This window comes from Oncorhynchus gorbuscha, linkage group LG11 (assembly GCF_021184085.1).
Source record: "Oncorhynchus gorbuscha isolate QuinsamMale2020 ecotype Even-year linkage group LG11, OgorEven_v1.0, whole genome shotgun sequence".
Classification (NCBI taxonomy): domain Eukaryota; kingdom Metazoa; phylum Chordata; class Actinopteri; order Salmoniformes; family Salmonidae; genus Oncorhynchus; species Oncorhynchus gorbuscha.
Window position 1 is genome coordinate 16619703 of NC_060183.1, and position 18289 is coordinate 16637991.

The following is an 18289-nucleotide window of genomic DNA, read 5'->3' on the forward strand; positions in this document are numbered from 1 at the left end:
TAGTACTGTCTATCTCGTCTCTCTCTTTGTCTCTGGTAGCAGCATGTCGAGTGTAGGAGGATTGACTTGTTCTCTCCCGCAGATCTTATTTTTTCATCTCTATTTTGCCTTGTTTTCATCCCACTTACCCTGGGAAGCTGAGAGAATTCTGTGGTGTTAAAAGATTAAATCCGATCATTTCCGTAAAGCTTTACTTTAAGTTCTGTTGTTTGTAGAGTTGTGTGTTTGAGTGAGAGAGAGAAACCCCTTTGAGAGACAAGCTGAGTCTCAGGCATCAGATTGGTTTATATGCTTATTTCTTCTGAACACACTGGTTATATAGTATGTACTTTAGGACTTTGAGTATGGGGAGGAACTGAGAAATATAAAGTAGCATCATTCCTTTAGTGTGTGTGTGAGAATTCTTATTACATTTTTTTTGTGCGTGTCGAATTGTCAGTTGGCGAGCCATCCCTTCAGTTGGCGATCCGTCCCTTCAGTTGGCGATCCGTCCCTTCAGTTGGCGATCCGTCCCTTCAGTTGGCGATCCGTCCCTTCAGTTGGCGATCCTTCCCTTCAGTTGGCGATCCGTCCCTTCAGTTGGCGATCCTTCCTTCAGTTGGCGAGCCGTCCCTTCAGTTGGCGATCCGTCCCTTCAGTTGGCGATCCGTCCCTTCAGTTGGCGATCCGTCCCTTCAGTTGGCGATCCGTCCCTTCAGTTGGCGAGCCGTCCCTTCAGTTGGCGATCCGTCCCTTCAGTTGGCGATCCGTCCCTTCAGTTGGCGATCCGTCCCTTGGCGATCCGTCCCTTCAGTTGGCGAGCCGTCCTTCAGTTGGCGATCCGTCCCTTCAGTTGGCGATCCGTCCCTTCAGTTGTCCCTTCAGTTCGATCCGTCCCTTCAGTTGGCGATCCGTCCCTTCAGTTGGCGAGCCGTCCCTTCAGTTGGCGAGCCGTCCCTTCAGTTGGCGAGCCGTCCCTTCAGTTGGCGAGCCGTCCCTTCAGTTGGCGATCCATCCCTTCAGTTGGCGATCCATCCCTTCAGTTGGCGAGCCATCCCTTGACACATTAAACAAAAAAGGGGGGTTGACGGGTTTTAAAAGCCAAGAAAGAATTAAAGTGTGAAAGACTGCCCAATAAAATCAAATTGTAATTGTCAAATGCTCCAAATACAACAGGTGTAGATCTTACAGTGAAATGCTTACTTACAAGCCCTTAACCAACAGTGCAGTTCAATAAATTATAATCAAAAAGTAACACAATAAAATAACAATAACAAGGCTATATACAGGGGTTACCGGTACTGAGTTAATGTGTGGGGGTACAGGTTAGTCTAGGTCATGTGTAAAGTGGCCATGCATAGATCATAAACAGTGAGTAGCAGCAGTGTAAAAACAAAGGGGGTTAAACATTTAAAATGAAAAATAGAAATGAAGTAAGTATCATCCTCCTTGAGCTTATACATGTTAAAAACACTTTTGGCAGCAATTACAGCTATGAGTCTTCTTGGGTAAGTCACTGAACTGTGAAATATTAGCCCATTATTATTTGTATAGTTCTTGGGAATCATGGCTAAACAGCAATTTGAGTCTTGCCACCGATTTTCAAGCAGATTTAAGTCAAAACTGTAACTTGGCCACTCAGGAACATTCACTGTCTTGGTAAGCAACTCCAGTGTAGATTTGGCCTTGTGTTGTAGGTTATTGTCTTGCTGATAGTGCTGAGCAATTAGTGCTTTTTGAGGTCGGTTTCTTTTCGATTTATATTTTTTTTTACACGGTTTTAGATTTTTGTTTCGATCATTTAAAAAAACATTTTCAATTACCTATGCATTATGAGGGTTTAATGCTGTAACACAGAATAAAAGTTCCATGATGGTATTGTGACTGTTAATAAGTGATAAGCAGTAATGAGCAATCATTTATTCACATTACTTTACTTTAATAAAATATTTCATTTGTTGTGTATATTACATTTGTTTTATTTGACAACTTTATTATTTAATTCCAAGTCATCCTCTCGTCTCTATAGAGCTGCTGCCTATGCTGTCTGACAAAATCACAATTTTAGTAGTTCTTCAAAGTAAATAAGGCATACTTGTATGACTGCTGAATACCAACTATTGATCACTTAGATCATGCATTTTTAGATAGAGGTACCTTGAGAAGCAACTGCTCTCTGTCCCTTGATCACACATCTCTAATACCGTATGTAGCAGGCGAAAAAGAAACACAGACCGGAAATATTTTCGGGCCTGTTGGAAGCTACAACTCCCTACTTTATTGCACAGTTCGTCTTGATCTGATTGATCTCTAGAGAAACTGCAGTGCAATGTGCACTTTGAGCTCATAGAAAAATCCCCCCAAAAAATGGAATTCAAATAATTGAACCAACTTTGGTCAATTGGTTGTTTCAAAAACAAAAAATAACTGACATTTCAGTTAATCGCTCAGCATACCTGCTGAAAGGTGAATTCTTCTCCCAGTGTCTGGTGTAGAGCAGACTGAATCAGGTTTCCCTCTAGGATTTTCTGTATATTTCAATCAATTTTTTTCCCCACTTTGTAACACAATAAAATGTGCAGAAATCCAAGGGGTCTGAATACTTTTGCAAGGCACTATATGTGCATTTTGGTATAGGCCTATGTCTAGAACGAAATAATACATTTAATTAGAGGTGGTCTTTTTTATTTTATTCCAGGCTTTATCAAAAAAATTGGCAAACCGGAACATACAATTGACGAACAACCATTTTTCCTTCCTTTTTCCTCGTCGCTCAGCCACATAATACCTGGTGGGCTTTCCGGAATAGAGACAAGCGTGTATCGTAGTAAGAAGCAATAAAGGAAAAAGTGATTTTTACTCTCTGCCTCTTCGAGGTCTCAGTAATTACAAAGTCTCCCCTCTTCCATTTCACCACAGTTCCCACCTGTTTCAGTACACAGTGTCAATATCCCTGATCTTACCTGTGCACACAGTGACCACCTGTTTCAGTACACAGTGTCAATATCCCTGATCTTACCTGTGCACACAGTGACCACCTGTTTCAGTACACAGTGTCAATATCCCTGATCTTACCTGTGCACACAGTGACCACCTGTTTCAGTACACTGTGTCAATATCCCTGATCTTACCTGTGCACACAGTGACCACCTGTTTCAGTACACAGTGTCAATATCCCTGATCTTACCTGTGCACACAGTGACCACCTGTTTCAGTACACAGGGTCAATATCCCTGATCTTACCTGTGCACACAGTGACCACCTGTTTCAGTACACAGGGTCAATATCCCTGATCTTACCTGTGCACACAGTGACCACCTGTTTCAGTACACAGGGTCAATATCCTGATCTTACCTGTGCACACAGTGACCACCTGTTTCAGTACACAGGGTCAATATCCCTGATCTTACCTGTGCACACAGTGACCACCTGTTTCAGTACACAGGGTCAATATCCCTGATCTTACCTGTGCACACAGTGACCACCTGTTTCAGTACACAGGGTCAATATCCCTGATCTTACCTGTGCACACAGTGACCACCTGTTTCAGTACACAGGGTCAATGTCCCTGATCTTACCTGTGCACACAGTGACCTCCTGCGTTCAGTACACAGGGTCAATATCCCTGATCTTACCTGTGCACACAGTGACCACCTGTTTCAGTACACAGGGTCAATATCCCTGATCTTACCTGTGCACACAGTGACCACCTGTTTCAGTACACAGGGTCAATATCCCTGATCTTACCTGTGCACACAGTGACCACCTGTTTCAGTACACAGGGTCAATATCCCTGATCTTACCTGTGCACACAGTGACCACCTGTTTCAGTACACAGGGTCAATATCCCTGATCTTACCTGTGCACACAGTGACCACCTGTTTCAGTACACAGGGTCAATATCCCTGATCTTACCTGTGCACACAGTGACCACCTGTTTCAGTACACAGTGTCAATATCCCTGATCTTACCTGTGCACACAGTGACCACCTGTTTCAGTACACAGGGTCAATATCCCTGATCTTACCTGTGCACACAGTGACCACCTGTTTCAGTACACAGGGTCAATATCCCTGATCTTACCTGTGCACACAGTGACTACCTGCGTTCAGGTAGATTGTACATAACAGATCTCTCTCACCTGAAATCGTCCACCTTAATCAAACAAAAAGTTAAACATGTGGGTTTACGATAATCTCCTCCACCCATTTCATTTCAGTTGTTTTTTAATAACATCTAGTCTCCCTTCATTCAATTTTGTTTGGATGTTCACAGTTACTTTTTAAAAAGGTCATATGTCGGATCCCCAGACCCCCTGTAGAGAGATCCCAGTGAAACACTTTGCTGGCTATTCTAGCAATTGGCATATCCAACAGTCTATTTCAAAGTCTCATCATACACGCCTTCCATCTCACCTCACAGGTTTCCCAGCCAACGTTTTTGTTTTTCCTGGAACTCCTCCAAGAGCTCTACTTGCTGGATTTGCCATGGAAGATGTGCCTTACAGAAAGGTCATAGGTCAACCAAAATAAAGACCCAAATATTTAGAATTGCTAGTAAACTCAAAACAGAAAAACCTCTCTGAGTACCTGGGATTCTAAAATGCATTATGTGTGTTTTATTCTGATTGATCATCCTTTTCCATCTTTTGCACTCAATTGACTAACATTTTCTGCAGGTCTTGTTCAGTTATATCGGAGGATATTAGCATCATATCTTACGCCAACATTTAACGGTTAAATTTATTTATTTAGCCAAATCGTGTGTGTGTGTGTGTGTGAGGTCCTCCTTTGACTCCATGCCTTTGTCTTCTTGTCTCCTGCTGTAGATACTGATGGGATGTCCCATCTGACCCACTGGAGAAGACAGCTCTGTTGGAATGCAGAGGATCACCTCCACAATGACAACTGGTGAGCTGCTGGATGGCATTATGAGACAAAATTGGAGATGGAGAACAACCTATAGGATGATAAATACCGGTGTTTTGGTGCGGGATGGTAGCTTTCCAGGAACTGGGTGGGAGTTCAAACCTACAGGAGGGTAACTCTCCAGGAACAGGGTTTGAGTTCAATCCTACAGGAGGGTAGCTCTCCAGGAACAGAGTGGGAGAGCCCTACGTTGTGCCTCCATTTCCACATCCCTAATGGAGAGATTGCGCTAGGTCAATGTGAATTATGTATGTGTGCACTGCTGACATGTGGGAGACAGCCACTCGTGCCTTGGTAAGCGGATAACATGTCTTGTCCTCCTGCCTGCCACTCGGCTGTCACAGGCTTCCTCCCGTGGGGACTCTGATTCAGCCCCGTCTCACGTGCAGTGACTGACTGTCTCCTCTCTCCCCATCTTACTCTGACTATCCCCCCCCCCTCGTGTTCTCTCGGTCTTTCGGCCTCCCTGTCCCTCTACCTCTCTAGTAGTGACGTTGGGTTCCAGCCGTATGATGGGTACCAGGGCACAGGCTTGTCAGGTCTTCATCAGGCTGTGGAGCTGGACGAGCTGACTCTGAAACACATGGCGGAGGACTGCTGCTCTGTCAAGACCCAGCTAGAACACCTGAAGCTACTGCTGCAGGTCGGCCACACACACACACACACACACACACACACACACACACACACACACACACACACACACACACACACACACACACACACACACACACACACACACACACACACACACACACACACACACACACACACACACACACACACACACACACACACACACACACACACACACACACACACACACACACACACACACACACACACACACACACACACAGCTTCTGCTACACTCATACTCTGAACACACACACACACACACACACACACACACACACACACACACACACACACACACACACACACACACACACACACACACACACACACACACACACACACACACACACACACACACACACACACACACACACACCGCTTCTGCTACACTCATACTCTGAACACACACACACACACACACGGTGGACAATGCACTTAAATGCAATCAATCCAACAATCACGCTATTTCCATGCATTGTTGGGATTCAAACACACTGACTCACTGATTTCCACAGTTAGTGTTTTTATGTCTGTACTAGGGATGCGACTCATACTGAGCTCTAATTTTAGAGTTAAATGATCCTTTGTATCTTGGCGAGTCCGATCCAGGCTGGAATTATTATTAGCTGTGTATTGTCATTCAACAGGCTCCGTTGATGACCTACAATGTTACCCTCAGGACTTTTCCCCTCAACGTCTAAGGTGTATTTGCACAGTCACGGATGCTTTTAAACAGTGGGCTGCACAGACAATGTCAGATTGGCTGTGTTGCTTTCTGCACGAGAAGCTTTAGTTCTCTCTGCTGTGTTTCTGAAGAATGATGCTCAATAGTCACTGTTGTTGCGCGCTGTCCCTATTGATTTTCCATTTATCTCCCTCCTCCCCAAAGTCCCCAGAGGATGCAGGGGGGCCACATACTGCATGTGTCTCAAATGGCACTCTAGTCCCTTGATGCACTACAGGGCCCATATGGGTCAAAACGGGTGCCATTTTGTTACGCAGACACTGTGTTTGTACATATCTGCTAGGTTTAGCTGGGACATAGTATCTTAGCCGGTGAGTGTAGTATTTTTTATTTGATTTAACTTTTATTTAACTAGGCAAGTCCGTTAAGAACAAATTCTTATTTACAATGACGGCCTACCGGGGAACAGTGGGTTAACTGCCTTGTGCAGGGACAGAACGACAGATTTGTACCTTTCGGTTACTGGCCCAACGCTCTAACCACTAGGCTACCTGCCGGCCCAAGAGAGTAGGAGAGTGATAATCACCAATATCATCTTCTGTGACATTTTGGGATATTTTCTCTATGCTGTGTCTGTAACAGTAGGCTCAGTGCAGTGACATACTGCTGAGCTGGATTTTTTAAATTACACAATCAACCTTTTGACTGCTTCTGGGAAACAATTAATTTCCCCGAAATGATCCCCGGCCTCTCCGACTATATAGCCATGCTAAATATTATTTTATTAGATCAACAAAGCACCTTAGACAGAGCCATCGATAACCTGACTCTCTCCCAGCTTGGACACAAGGGATGATACGCGTTCCGAATGGCAACATATTCCCCATGTAGTGCACTTCTGGGTCCTGGTCAAAGCCTTCTGGGTCCTGGTCAAAGCCTTCTGGGTCCTGGTCAAAGCCTTCTGGGTCCTGGTCAAAGCCTTCTGGGTCCTGGTCAAAGCCTTCTGGGTCCTGGTCAAAGCCTTCTGGGTCCTGGTCAAAGCCTTCTGGGTCCTGGTCAAAGCCTTCTGGGTCCTGGTCAAAGCCTTCTGGGTCCTGGTCAAAGCCTTCTGGGTCCTGGTCAAAGCCTTCTGGGTCCTGGTCAAAGCCTTCTGGGTCCTGGTCAAAGCCTTCTGGGTCCTGGTCAAAGCCTTCTGGGTCCTGGTCAAAGCCTTCTGGGTCCTGGTCAAAGCCTTCTGGGTCCTGGTCAAAGCCTTCTGGGTCCTGGTCAAAGCCTTCTGGGTCCTGGTCAAAGCCTTCTGGGTCCTGGTCAAAGCCTTCTGGGTCCTGGTCAAAGCCTTCTGGGTCCTGGTCAAAGCCTTCTGGGTCCTGGTCAAAGCCTTCTGGGTCCTGGTCAAAGCCTTCTGGGTCCTGGTCAAAGCCTTCTGGGTCCTGGTCAAAGCCTTCTGGGTCCTGGTCAAAGCCTTATTGGTCCTGGTCAAAGCCTTATTGGTCCTGGACAGAGCCTTATTGGTCCTGGTCAAGCCTTATGGGAACTGGTCAAAAGAAGTGCACTATATAGGGAATAGGGTGCCATTTGAGACTCTTCCAAGTATCTCTTTGCATTCAAGCAGTGGTTCCGTTGTTGTCCCACTGCAGTCCCATAGGGCTATTGTCAACACTGTTGTCATCACTCGCATCATAGATTTGCACAGCCCCATCCACCTCCCACAGACAATTCATATCTCTGTGTGCCAATCTGACAGAATCAATGATGACAGCGGGCGATTCCCCAACGCTCCAGCAACTGAGGCTGTGGGAATGATGATGCCAAAGGCTAATAATGCGTGTCTCTGTCAGTGAGGAATGGGAGATAAATGTGGTGGCGACGTGAGGTGTCTGATTACACCAGGCTGTTATTTGTTTACTCATGGCTTGTTTCCTGTTTTCCTGTTTATACTGTTTAGTGCCTTCAGAAAGTATTCACACACCGTGACTTTTTCCAAATGTTTTAAATGCATTCATTTGAGATTTTGTGTCAGTGGCCTAAACACAATACCACGTAATGTCAAAGTGGAATTATATGTTTTTAGAATTTTTTACAAATGAATTAATATCCCTTTGAGCATGGTGAAGTTATTAATAACAGTTTGGATGGTCTATCAATACATCCAGTCACTACAAAGATAAAGGTGTCCTTTTGTCAATTGCCGGAGAGGAAGGAAACTGCTAGGAATTTCACCATGAGGCCAAAGGGAGTTTTGTGGCTGTTTTTGGAGAAAACTGAAGATGGATCAGCAACATTGTAGTTACTCCACAATACTAAACTAAATGACGGCGTGAAAAGAAAAAATATTCCAAAACATGCCTCATGTTTGCAATAGGCACTAAAGTAAAACTGCAAAAAAATGTGCCAAAGAAATGAACTTTGTCCTGAATACAAAGCATTATGTTTGCAGTAAATCCAACACCGCACAACACTGAGTCCCACTCTTCATATTTTCAAGCATGGTGGTGGCGGCATCATGGTATGGGTATGCTTGTCTTTGGCAAGGACTAGGGTGTTTTTTGGGATAAAAATAAATGGAATAGAGCTAATCACAGGCTAAATTTGAGAGAATCTGATTTAGTCTGCTTTCTGACAGACACAGGGCGACAGATTCACCTTTCAGCAGGACAATAACCTGAAACAAGGCCAAATATACACTGGAGTTGCTTACCAAGACGACATCGAATGTTCCTAAGTGGCCTAGTTACATTTTCGACCTAAATTGGCTTGCAAATCTATGACGACTTGAAAATGGCTGTCAAAACAGTGATAAACAACCAACTTGACAGAGCTTGAAGAATTTTAAGAAGAAGAATGTGCAAATATTGTACAATCCAGGTGTGCAAAGCTCATAGGCCTTGTTTAGACTTGAAAGTTCATGCAGCTTTAGTAATCTGATCATAGAATTTCGACCGCGTCTATTGTGGCCTGATTCCTTTTTCCCGCACTATATTCAAATGCCAGTATGCATTCTACAAACAGTGGAATAGACCAACTATTATAATAGCACAACAGCAACTGATGGCATTAGCTAATTACTGTAGCTAACTAGCCAGCTAACCTCTGTAGCTAGAACGCAACACAGGGATTGCAAACCAGTTAGCATATTTTTTTTTTACTAAACATTAGCTAGCTAGTTAGCATTTATGAGTCCAGCAAGCACATTTGTCACACGCTAGGAACGTATTTCCTCCAACGTTAAAATGGAAAGGTGCCTCATTCCCAAAACACACATTTTTTCTGGAGACTTGTTGGAGGAGTGCAGATGACGTTGTCCACTGTATGCACTTTCGGTACCCTGATTACGTCCAGACTGAGGAGAAATCTGTACAAGATGCATCCGTGACCACCACCTGAAGTGGTCAGCTAGATCTGAACGCATTTAGATCACAAACTGTCTTTTCAATGCGATCTTCACATTCTGATTGCAGAAGTCACATGTCAGTGTCAAGTGTAGACACGACAAAAAGAGACCAGAAAGACTCACAGCTGTAATCACTGCCACGGGTGAGGTGAGTTGAGTTTATTTGTATTTTTACAGGGATAGTTAGTGCACATGAATCAACGTTTCAGTAAAAGTGCCTGTTTTAGCCAGCTGACAAATTTTTCAACCGCAGTCCCTGGGCAGGTTATTAAAAACTATTACAATAACAATACAGACAAACAATGAGCAGTGAGCACATGCAGAACAACATAGGACAAGCAACACATAGCATGCAGACAGAAAAACATAGGACAAGCAACACGTAGCACGCAGACAGAGAACATAGGACAAGCAACACGTAGCACGCAGACAGAGAAACATAGGACAAGCAACACGTAGCACGCAGACAGAGACACATAGGACAAGCAACACGTAGCACGCAGACAGAGAAACATAGGACAAGCAACACGTAGCACGCAGACAGACACGTAGGACAAGCAACACGTAGCACGCAGACAGAGAAAAATAGGACAAGCAACATGTAGCACGCAGACAGAGACACATAGGACAAGCAACACGTAGCACGCAGACAGAGAAACATAGGACAAGCAACACGTAGCAGGCAGACAGAGAAACATAGGACAAGCAACACGTAGCACGCAGACAGAGAAACATAGGACAAGCAACACGTAGCACGCAGACAGAGAAACATTGGACAAGCAACATGTAGCACGCAGACAGAGAAACATTGGACAAGCAACATGTAGCACGCAGACAGAGAACCATAGGACAAGCAACACGTAGCACACAGACAGAGACACATAGGACAAGCAACACGTAGCACGCAGACAGAGAAATATAGGACAAGCAACACATAGCACGCAGACAGAGAAATATAGGACAAGCAACACGTAGCACACAGACAGAGAAACATAGGACGAGCAACACGTAGCACGCAGACAAGCATCACGTAGCACGCAGACAAACATTCCTACAAGCAACACGTAGCACGCAGACAGAGAAACATAGGACGAGCTGCACGTAGCACGCATACAGAGAAACACAGGACGAGCAGCACGCAGACAGAGAAATAGCACAAAAAGCAACTAAGTGTTTCCACACCTCACAAGCTACAGACAACATGGAAAGCGGCAATACACAGCTTGGGATTATGTTCACAAGCCTGATTGGCCTTTAGCCATGTCTTCATGTTTTTTGTGAAGGTGTGATAGTTGGTGAAGTTGTGTGTCTGATGGCAGTGTGTTCCAGACATGGGAAGCTCTCACAAAGAAAGCAGATTGACTAAAGGTGCTTTTCCTTAAGGGAACTATACAGTCAACTCTCATGGCAGAACTTGTGGATCTGCTGCCAACGGTTTGGGTTTTCTTTGTAACACAAGTACTAAGTGGAGGGGAAGTCAGGCCATCTTAGATCCACACCCTCTGAGGGAGCTGAGCTGAGCTCCATTGTTGAGCTCCAGGCAGTGTGTATTTTTATTTAATTTAATTAGGCAAGTCAGTTAAGAACAAATTCTTATTTACAATGACGGCCAAATTGAAGAGCAGCTTTCAGACTCCCTCCTACTTATGCACTGAGACGACTGGGATTTGAGAGGATGAGGTATTGGAGGGATATAACGGGTTCAGACATAGCTGGAGACAGACGGCCCCTTTTCTGACTTTTCTACACTGATCCCTCTCGTATTGCTATACAGTATCATCCTCCTCTCCACTCCTCTTCAATAGGAAGTGTCGCACAAAACACTTCATCACTCTATGATCAGACATGTAGTAACTCTTTGGTGCTTGTTGAAATGTGGATAGCGCGACATGTTGTGTGTCAGAATATCTTTATTGAAAGCCTGATTGACACTAAAAGAGCTCTTTGAATGTGTAGCGGCTGCAGCCCATGCCATTGCTAATGCACAAGATATTCCTTTTCTCTCTGTCAGATGAAACGTTGCCATGGAAATGGCACAATCTCAATGTTAGCACAAAGATGAATGATAACCCAGGGTGCGTTCATAAATTCCCTCTGGCGATCTACTCCGATTTCAGAGCACTCTTGTCTGAGTGTGCCAGAGCGCATAATAACTGATGAATTTGTGAACGCTCAACACCCGTTTAATAAAGGTTCTATAACATATGAATGAATGTCACTTTGAAATATCCCCTCTAACCACAACCCGAGAGGGAGAGAGACGGACAATTCTACAAAAGACACAAACTTTTCACCAGCGATCAAGACGACACTCTGAGCATAAATATAAATATTGATTGCAATTGTTCCCGAATGAGTGAGCGTTCATGTGTAAAGGATTAGCATTTTAATTGTTCTAATCATTAACTGCAGTGACTTCTTAGTCGACCCCCACTCCACCTTTTTGTCTAACAAGCCGCCATGCCGGTTTAGTCCACTAGGGCACATTCTCCTATCGTTTCATGGTACCACATTTACCATGTTTGTTTGTTTGTTTGTTTGTTTGTTTGTTTGTTTGTTTGTTTGTTTATGCATTTCTATGAACTACTTAGTTAGTAATAAATAAATGATTTAAGACAATTGATGTATGGATGACTCATAGTGAAGACTGGGTTCGTGCAGATAACCAACAATTTACGACATTTGGAATGAGACTAACGTGAGGTAAAGTAAATAATTAATTAATTCGAAGATTAATTGATCAGATAGAATATCTGAAAAGTTATTTTAGGAAATTACTACTTTGTAATCTGAATATTTTTCCTTGGTGCCCCGACTTCCTAGTTAATTAGTTACGTGATTAATCAGTTGATCGCGCAGTAACTAATTACAGAGAATCTTTGATTAAAAACTATCAGTCTTCAGTTAATGATAGTAATGACACGACAGTTCTATCAAACGGAGGGTGTTCTGTAAAAACAGCCCATGTCACTGGGTCTACATAAAGTGCACCTAATGCATTCAAACTTTTGACTCTCAGTGGCTTACTGAGCAGTGTGTGAGCACTCTAAGTGCTTTTGTTAGCAAGACATGCTAAAACCACTCCTGGCATAGTTAGGTACAACCCAGGGGGTGGAGTGGAGGTGGTAGGAGAGTTTATTCAGTTGAGTGTGTGCAAGAGCCACAAAGATACAAGCTGTCACGCCCTGGTCGAAGTATAGTATGTTTGTCTTCATTTATTTGGTCAGGCTAGGGTGTGACATGGGTTTATTGTGGTGTGTTTCGTCTTGGGGGTGTCTAGCATAGTCTATGGCTGCCTGAGGCGGTTCTCAATCAGAGTCAGGTGATTTTCGTTGTCTCTGATTGGGAGCCTTATTTAGGCAGCCATATTCTTTGAGTATTTGGTGGGTGATTGTTCCTGTCTCTGTGTTAGTTGTCACCAGATAGGCTGTATAGGTTTTCACATTCCGTTTGTTGTTTTTGTATTGTTCGTGTTTTTTCTTCATTAAAGATGTATCGAACTAACCACGCTGCATTTTGGTCCGACTCTCTTTCGACGGAAGAAAGCCGTAACACAAGCACGGCTATTATAATGCCGGGACACAGTCCCTGCTGTTGACGAGCCAGCCTTCTGTTATAAGCCCTGCCCCAGCCAAACAATTGCTTACGTCAGATATACGTCAGTTGACTACATAAATCTAAAATGTATATGTTAGTCATGGCAGACCCTCTCCCCTCTCACCTCTGGAACATGAATGAGTCAGCAAGTAACAAGCCTAACATGAGTGAATCCTGTATGTTTTGGTGGTGTTGTCTAGGTGGAGGTTGGCAGTGAGATGGACAACACTCTGGATACATCGAGTCCAGAATCCAGAGAGGACCCCATTCGAGCTCGACAGGTAAGGCCCACTGTTTAAACACACACACACACACACACACACACACACACACACACACACACACACACACACACACACACACACACACACACACACACACACACACACACACACACACACACACACACACACACACACACACACACTGGACTACAATAGAAAGTGTACTGTCAAACAAATCCCATGTAGACAGTGGATTTGGTCCATGTTATAGTTATTTGTCCAAGGCTGTTTATCCTGATGTTACCACTACCATCTTCTGTTTGTGTGGTTTGGTTTGTTTATTGTTTGTGTACATACCCTGTTTGTGTACGCTGTGGGAAATAGTACATTCTCCATTCTCTGGGTATCTTTGTCACTGTGTCAGCGCTAGGTCTGTTTGTGTGTGGCTGCTTGTTTTGGTATATTACCTTTTTGAACCTGGAATCCATTGTGTGTGTCTATTGTGAATCTCCCTTTTTAAATGACTCAAACAAGGGGTAGTCTGTTCTGTTCCTTCTCCTCTCAATGTCACAATGCCCCTGCCTCTCTATCTCAACCAGTTTAGCGTAGCAGGTCTGTCTGGGAGAGGGAAAGCTAAGCCGAGAAAGAAAGAGAGTGAGATGGGCGAGAGAGAGTGGATAAGAGCGAGAAGGGGGAGGGGGGGGGGGTGGCATGACACCAACGAGGGCGAGCAAGATTAACCTGAACCACAAAGACCCTAACATCATGGTCCAACCCACAGCTCTCATCCCCCTCCCTGGGGGCCAGCAGAACCCTTCTCTACGACAGCAGCTCAGCTTAGCTCAGTTTATTGACATGGATGGAGAAGGCTCCAAACCAGAGGCTCCCTATGACTGGATTGCCTAGCATGCACTCACACCACACGGCGTTGGAGCAGGAGCCAACATGCATTTATAATACATTTATACATTCAGTATATAGCCATGTATGCACTAATATGTTGGTCATGCATGGACTGTGTGTTTGTCTGGCTGGGCTGGAGTGTAGGGACCAAGGAGGGGAGTGGGCAATGGGTAGCGGCCAAAGGAAGCTGGGCTGGGAGCACATCAGAATGTCTGGGCCTGGGGCTTCCGCTCCGTCTTTGGCTGAGGCACATTAAAGTTGCATGGCCAGGGCCCCACTGTGGCGCTGAGCCTTTGATGTGCTGCCTTGACCCGGGCCCAGCTTATTATCTCTCCCCTCCTGACAGGTGTATTGTGCATCTCCCTCCGTATTTCATCCTCTGGCTTTCCAAACCTGCTCTTTCCCCCTTTCGTTCTCTCCCCCCTTCTCTCACCCCCCTCTCGCTCACTCTCTCTCTCTCGCACTCCCTTGCTCTCCTCTCTTGCTCTCTCTTCCCCTTCTCTCTCTCACCCCTCCTCATCTCTCTCTATCCCCTATCTCTCTCTCTCATCTCTCTCTCTCTCACAATCTTGTCTCTCCCCTCTCGCTCCGTCATCTCTGTCTGCATCTCCCTCTGTCTTTCATCCTTGGCTTTCTAAACATGCTCTTGCTCTCTCTCCCCCTTCTCTCTCACTCTCCCTCCCCCTTCTCTCTCGCTCCCTCTCCCCCTTCTCTCTCGCTCTCTCTCCCCCTTCTCTCTCGCTCTCTCTCCCCCTTCTCTCTCGCTCTCTCTCCCCCTTCTCTCTCGCTCTCTCTTGCCCTTCACTCTGGCTCTCTTTCCCCCTTCTCTCTCGCTCTCTCCCTCCCTCTTTCACAATCTTTCCATCTCTCCCCTCTCGCTCTGTCATCTGCCTATCCTCTCTCGCTCTCTCTCCCCCTCTCCCCCCCTCTTTCACAATCTTTCCATCTCTCCCCTCTCGCTCTGTCATCTGTCTATCCTCTCTCGCTCTCTCCCCACTCTTTCACAATCTTTCCATCTCTCCCCTCTCGCTCTGTCATCTGTCTATCTCTCTCTCTCTCTCTCTCTCTCTCTCTCTCTCTCTCTCTCTCTCTCTCTCTCTCTCTCTCTCTCTCTCTCTCTCTCTCTCTCTCTCTCTCTCTCTCTCTCTCTCTCCCCTGTCTTTCCCCCCTCTCTCTTCTTCTCTCCTCTATTTCTCTCTCTCCCCTCTCATTCACGGGCTCCGTCTGTCTCTCCCTCCTGCAATGAGACATCCCAACATCCCAGCCAGGTTTGTGACTCTGACCTGTGATTGGTCGATGGACCCCCCCCCCTGTGTATTTTGGGGCTAGACTTTGTGTTCCCTGCCGTCCTCTGGAGAATTCACAAATTGCATTCTGGCTCAGATCTTGGCAGCCCTGCGGCGGACGGGTGGAGATGTGTGTTTAAGGCCAGTAGGGGTCAAATAAAACTGTGTGGCTGTACTAAGATGTGTCTTCTCTGTGTTCTACAGGTGGAGGAGCTGTTGAAGGAGGTGCAGGAGCTGAGAGAGGAGCTGAGAAGTAAAGATAGGATCATTGCTCAGCTCACCAAGCATGTGGTATGAACTTATTAGCAGTGTTGTAGAACTCAAGACCACATATTGAATATCTCGGGTCTTGTCTTAGTCTCAGATCCTTTACTCGGTCTCGCAATGATCATTGAAATAAAATAAATAATAGAAAATAGATGGCTATTTCTAATTATTTTAGTATTCAAATGTAAAAGAAATAGTTAGTGCACACCTTCCTAAAATTGTGTTGCACCCCCCTTTGCCCTCAGAATAGCCTCAATTCGTCGGGGCATGGACTCTGCAAGGTATTGAAAGCGTTCCACAGGGATGCTGGCCCATGTTGACTCCAATGCTTCCCACAGTTGTGTTACGTAGGCTGGTTGTCCTTTGGGTGGTGGACCATTCTTGATGTAAATGTGAAACTGTTGAGCTTGAAAACCCCAGCAGTGTTTCCGTTCTTGACACAAACCGGTGGGCCTTACACCTACTACCATACCCAGTTCAAAGGCACTTAAATAGTTTGTCTTGCCCATTCACCCTCTGAATGGAGCATACACAATCCATGTCTCAATTGTCTCCAGGCTTAAAAATCCTTCTTTAATCTGTCTCCTTCCCTGCATCTACACTGATTTTGAAGTGGATTTAGCAAGTGACATCAATACGGGATCATCGCTTTCACCTGGATTCACCTGGTCAGTCATTAATTTGCACAAGGCTACTAGGCTACCTTTGCCTTCTTGAAATGCAGTACCTAAACCACTATAAACTGTGCGTACGCACAGTTGGCGGGAGGATCAGCACATTCTCACGTCAAGTTCAGTTTTTAGAAATGACAACTTCTGCGTGAACTGGTACATGCATATTTTGTACACTACCGTTCAGAAGTTCGGGATCACTTAGAATTGTACTTGTTTTTGAAATATATATATATTTTTAAGTCCATTAAAATAACATCAAATTGATCAAAAATACACTGTAGATATTGTTAATGTTGTAAATTACTATTGTAGCTGGAAACGGCAGATTTTTTATGGAATATCTGCATAGGCGTACAGAGACCCATTATCAGCAACCATCACTCCTGTGTTCCAATGGCACGTTGTTAGATAATCCAAGTTTATCATTTTAAAAGGCTAATTGATCATTAGAAAACCCTTTTGCAATTATGTTAGCACTGCTGAAAAGTGTTGTACTGAATAATTTTTACATTTGGCATTTTTATCTATTTACAGACTGATTTGTGACCATTAAAGAGGAGCTCTCTATTTACGCCCAGAAAACATTTCTGAATGGCTGAAGAATCCATATGTTTTTCTGAAATATTGACAAAGATTTACTCTACATTTGGAGCTTTTATTATGGTGCTGATCTGACAAAATGATAATCATGGTCTTGAATTGGACTCGCATTGCTCTGGCCTCGGTCTTGACTTGGACTCGCTTTAGGTGGTCTCCAACACAACCCTGCTTACTCGTGTGCAAAAGTTGACTTCTATTAAGTTGACACTAAGCGCAAACTCCCTTTAAGTGCAGTGCACTTCACCAGCTCCGACTTCCGACCTTTCTCATGCCAAGTCACTCTTCAAGCTAGTCACTACCACTGTGGCCCATGCACAGTAAGTGCTGTCAAACCCCATGATTTTACCTCCAAACCCATGAGCCACTTATGGGTCACATAGTGACATGTCATCTCTCATTAGTCTATAAGCCTCTCCTCTGCCATCCACTCACTGTGGGGATCATACATTAACTATGGGCTCCATAGGGCTCCAATAGGTGCCTGCTGTGTATATCTCTGGGCAGGGGTTGGGTCTGAGGCTGGCCATGCTGTGGTGAAGACTTCAGAACTGCAGGAGCAGCATCCAATGGTGGTTTGGGCCCAGCGTGGGAGAGAGCTGTACTTGAGTTTCCATGCCTGGATGTGTCTTCGAGGGCCTGAGTCACTCCAGCTACCTGCTACTGCCCCGGTGGTAGAGTGGGAGGAGCGCTGTTACTGTTAGACCTGTCCTCCGTGGGCAGTGTGGTTCCTACTCTGGGTAGATCTTGTGCTATCATTGTTAGACCTGTCCTCCGTGGGCAGTGTGGTTCCTACTCTGGGTAGATCTTGTGCTATCATTGTTAGACCTGTCCTCCGTGGGCAGTGTGGTTCCTACTCTGGGTAGATCTTGTGCTATCATTGTTAGACCTGTCCTCCGTGGGCAGTGTGGTTCCTACTCTGGGTAGATCTTGTGCTATCATTGTTAGACCTGTCCTCCGTGGGCAGTGTGCTTCCTACTCTGGGTAGATCTTGTGCTATCATTGTTAGACCTGTCCTCCATGGGCAGTGTGGTTCCTACTCTGGGTAGATCTTGTGCTATCATTTAGACCTGTCCTCTCTCTCTCTCTCTCTCTCTCTCTCTCTCTCTCTCTCTCTCT

General features: G+C 45.1%; 1 protein-coding gene across 4 annotated transcripts in view; it reads left to right on the top strand.

The window, feature by feature from the left end:
* ccser2b (coiled-coil serine-rich protein 2b) overlaps window positions 1–18289 on the top strand; it is a 132100-nt gene that overhangs the window by 62837 nt on the left and 50974 nt on the right. For 3 of the 4 annotated variants that reach the window (XM_046368704.1, XM_046368706.1, XM_046368707.1), the window contains exons 5-8: window positions 4808–4889; window positions 5394–5550; window positions 13420–13500; window positions 15837–15923. In XM_046368704.1, coding sequence (XP_046224660.1) covers window positions 4808–4889; window positions 5394–5550; window positions 13420–13500; window positions 15837–15923 — 407 coding nt within the window. The remainder of the gene's footprint in view (window positions 1–4807; window positions 4890–5393; window positions 5551–13419; window positions 13501–15836; window positions 15924–18289) is intronic. The other variant, XM_046368705.1, reaches the window with a different exon arrangement.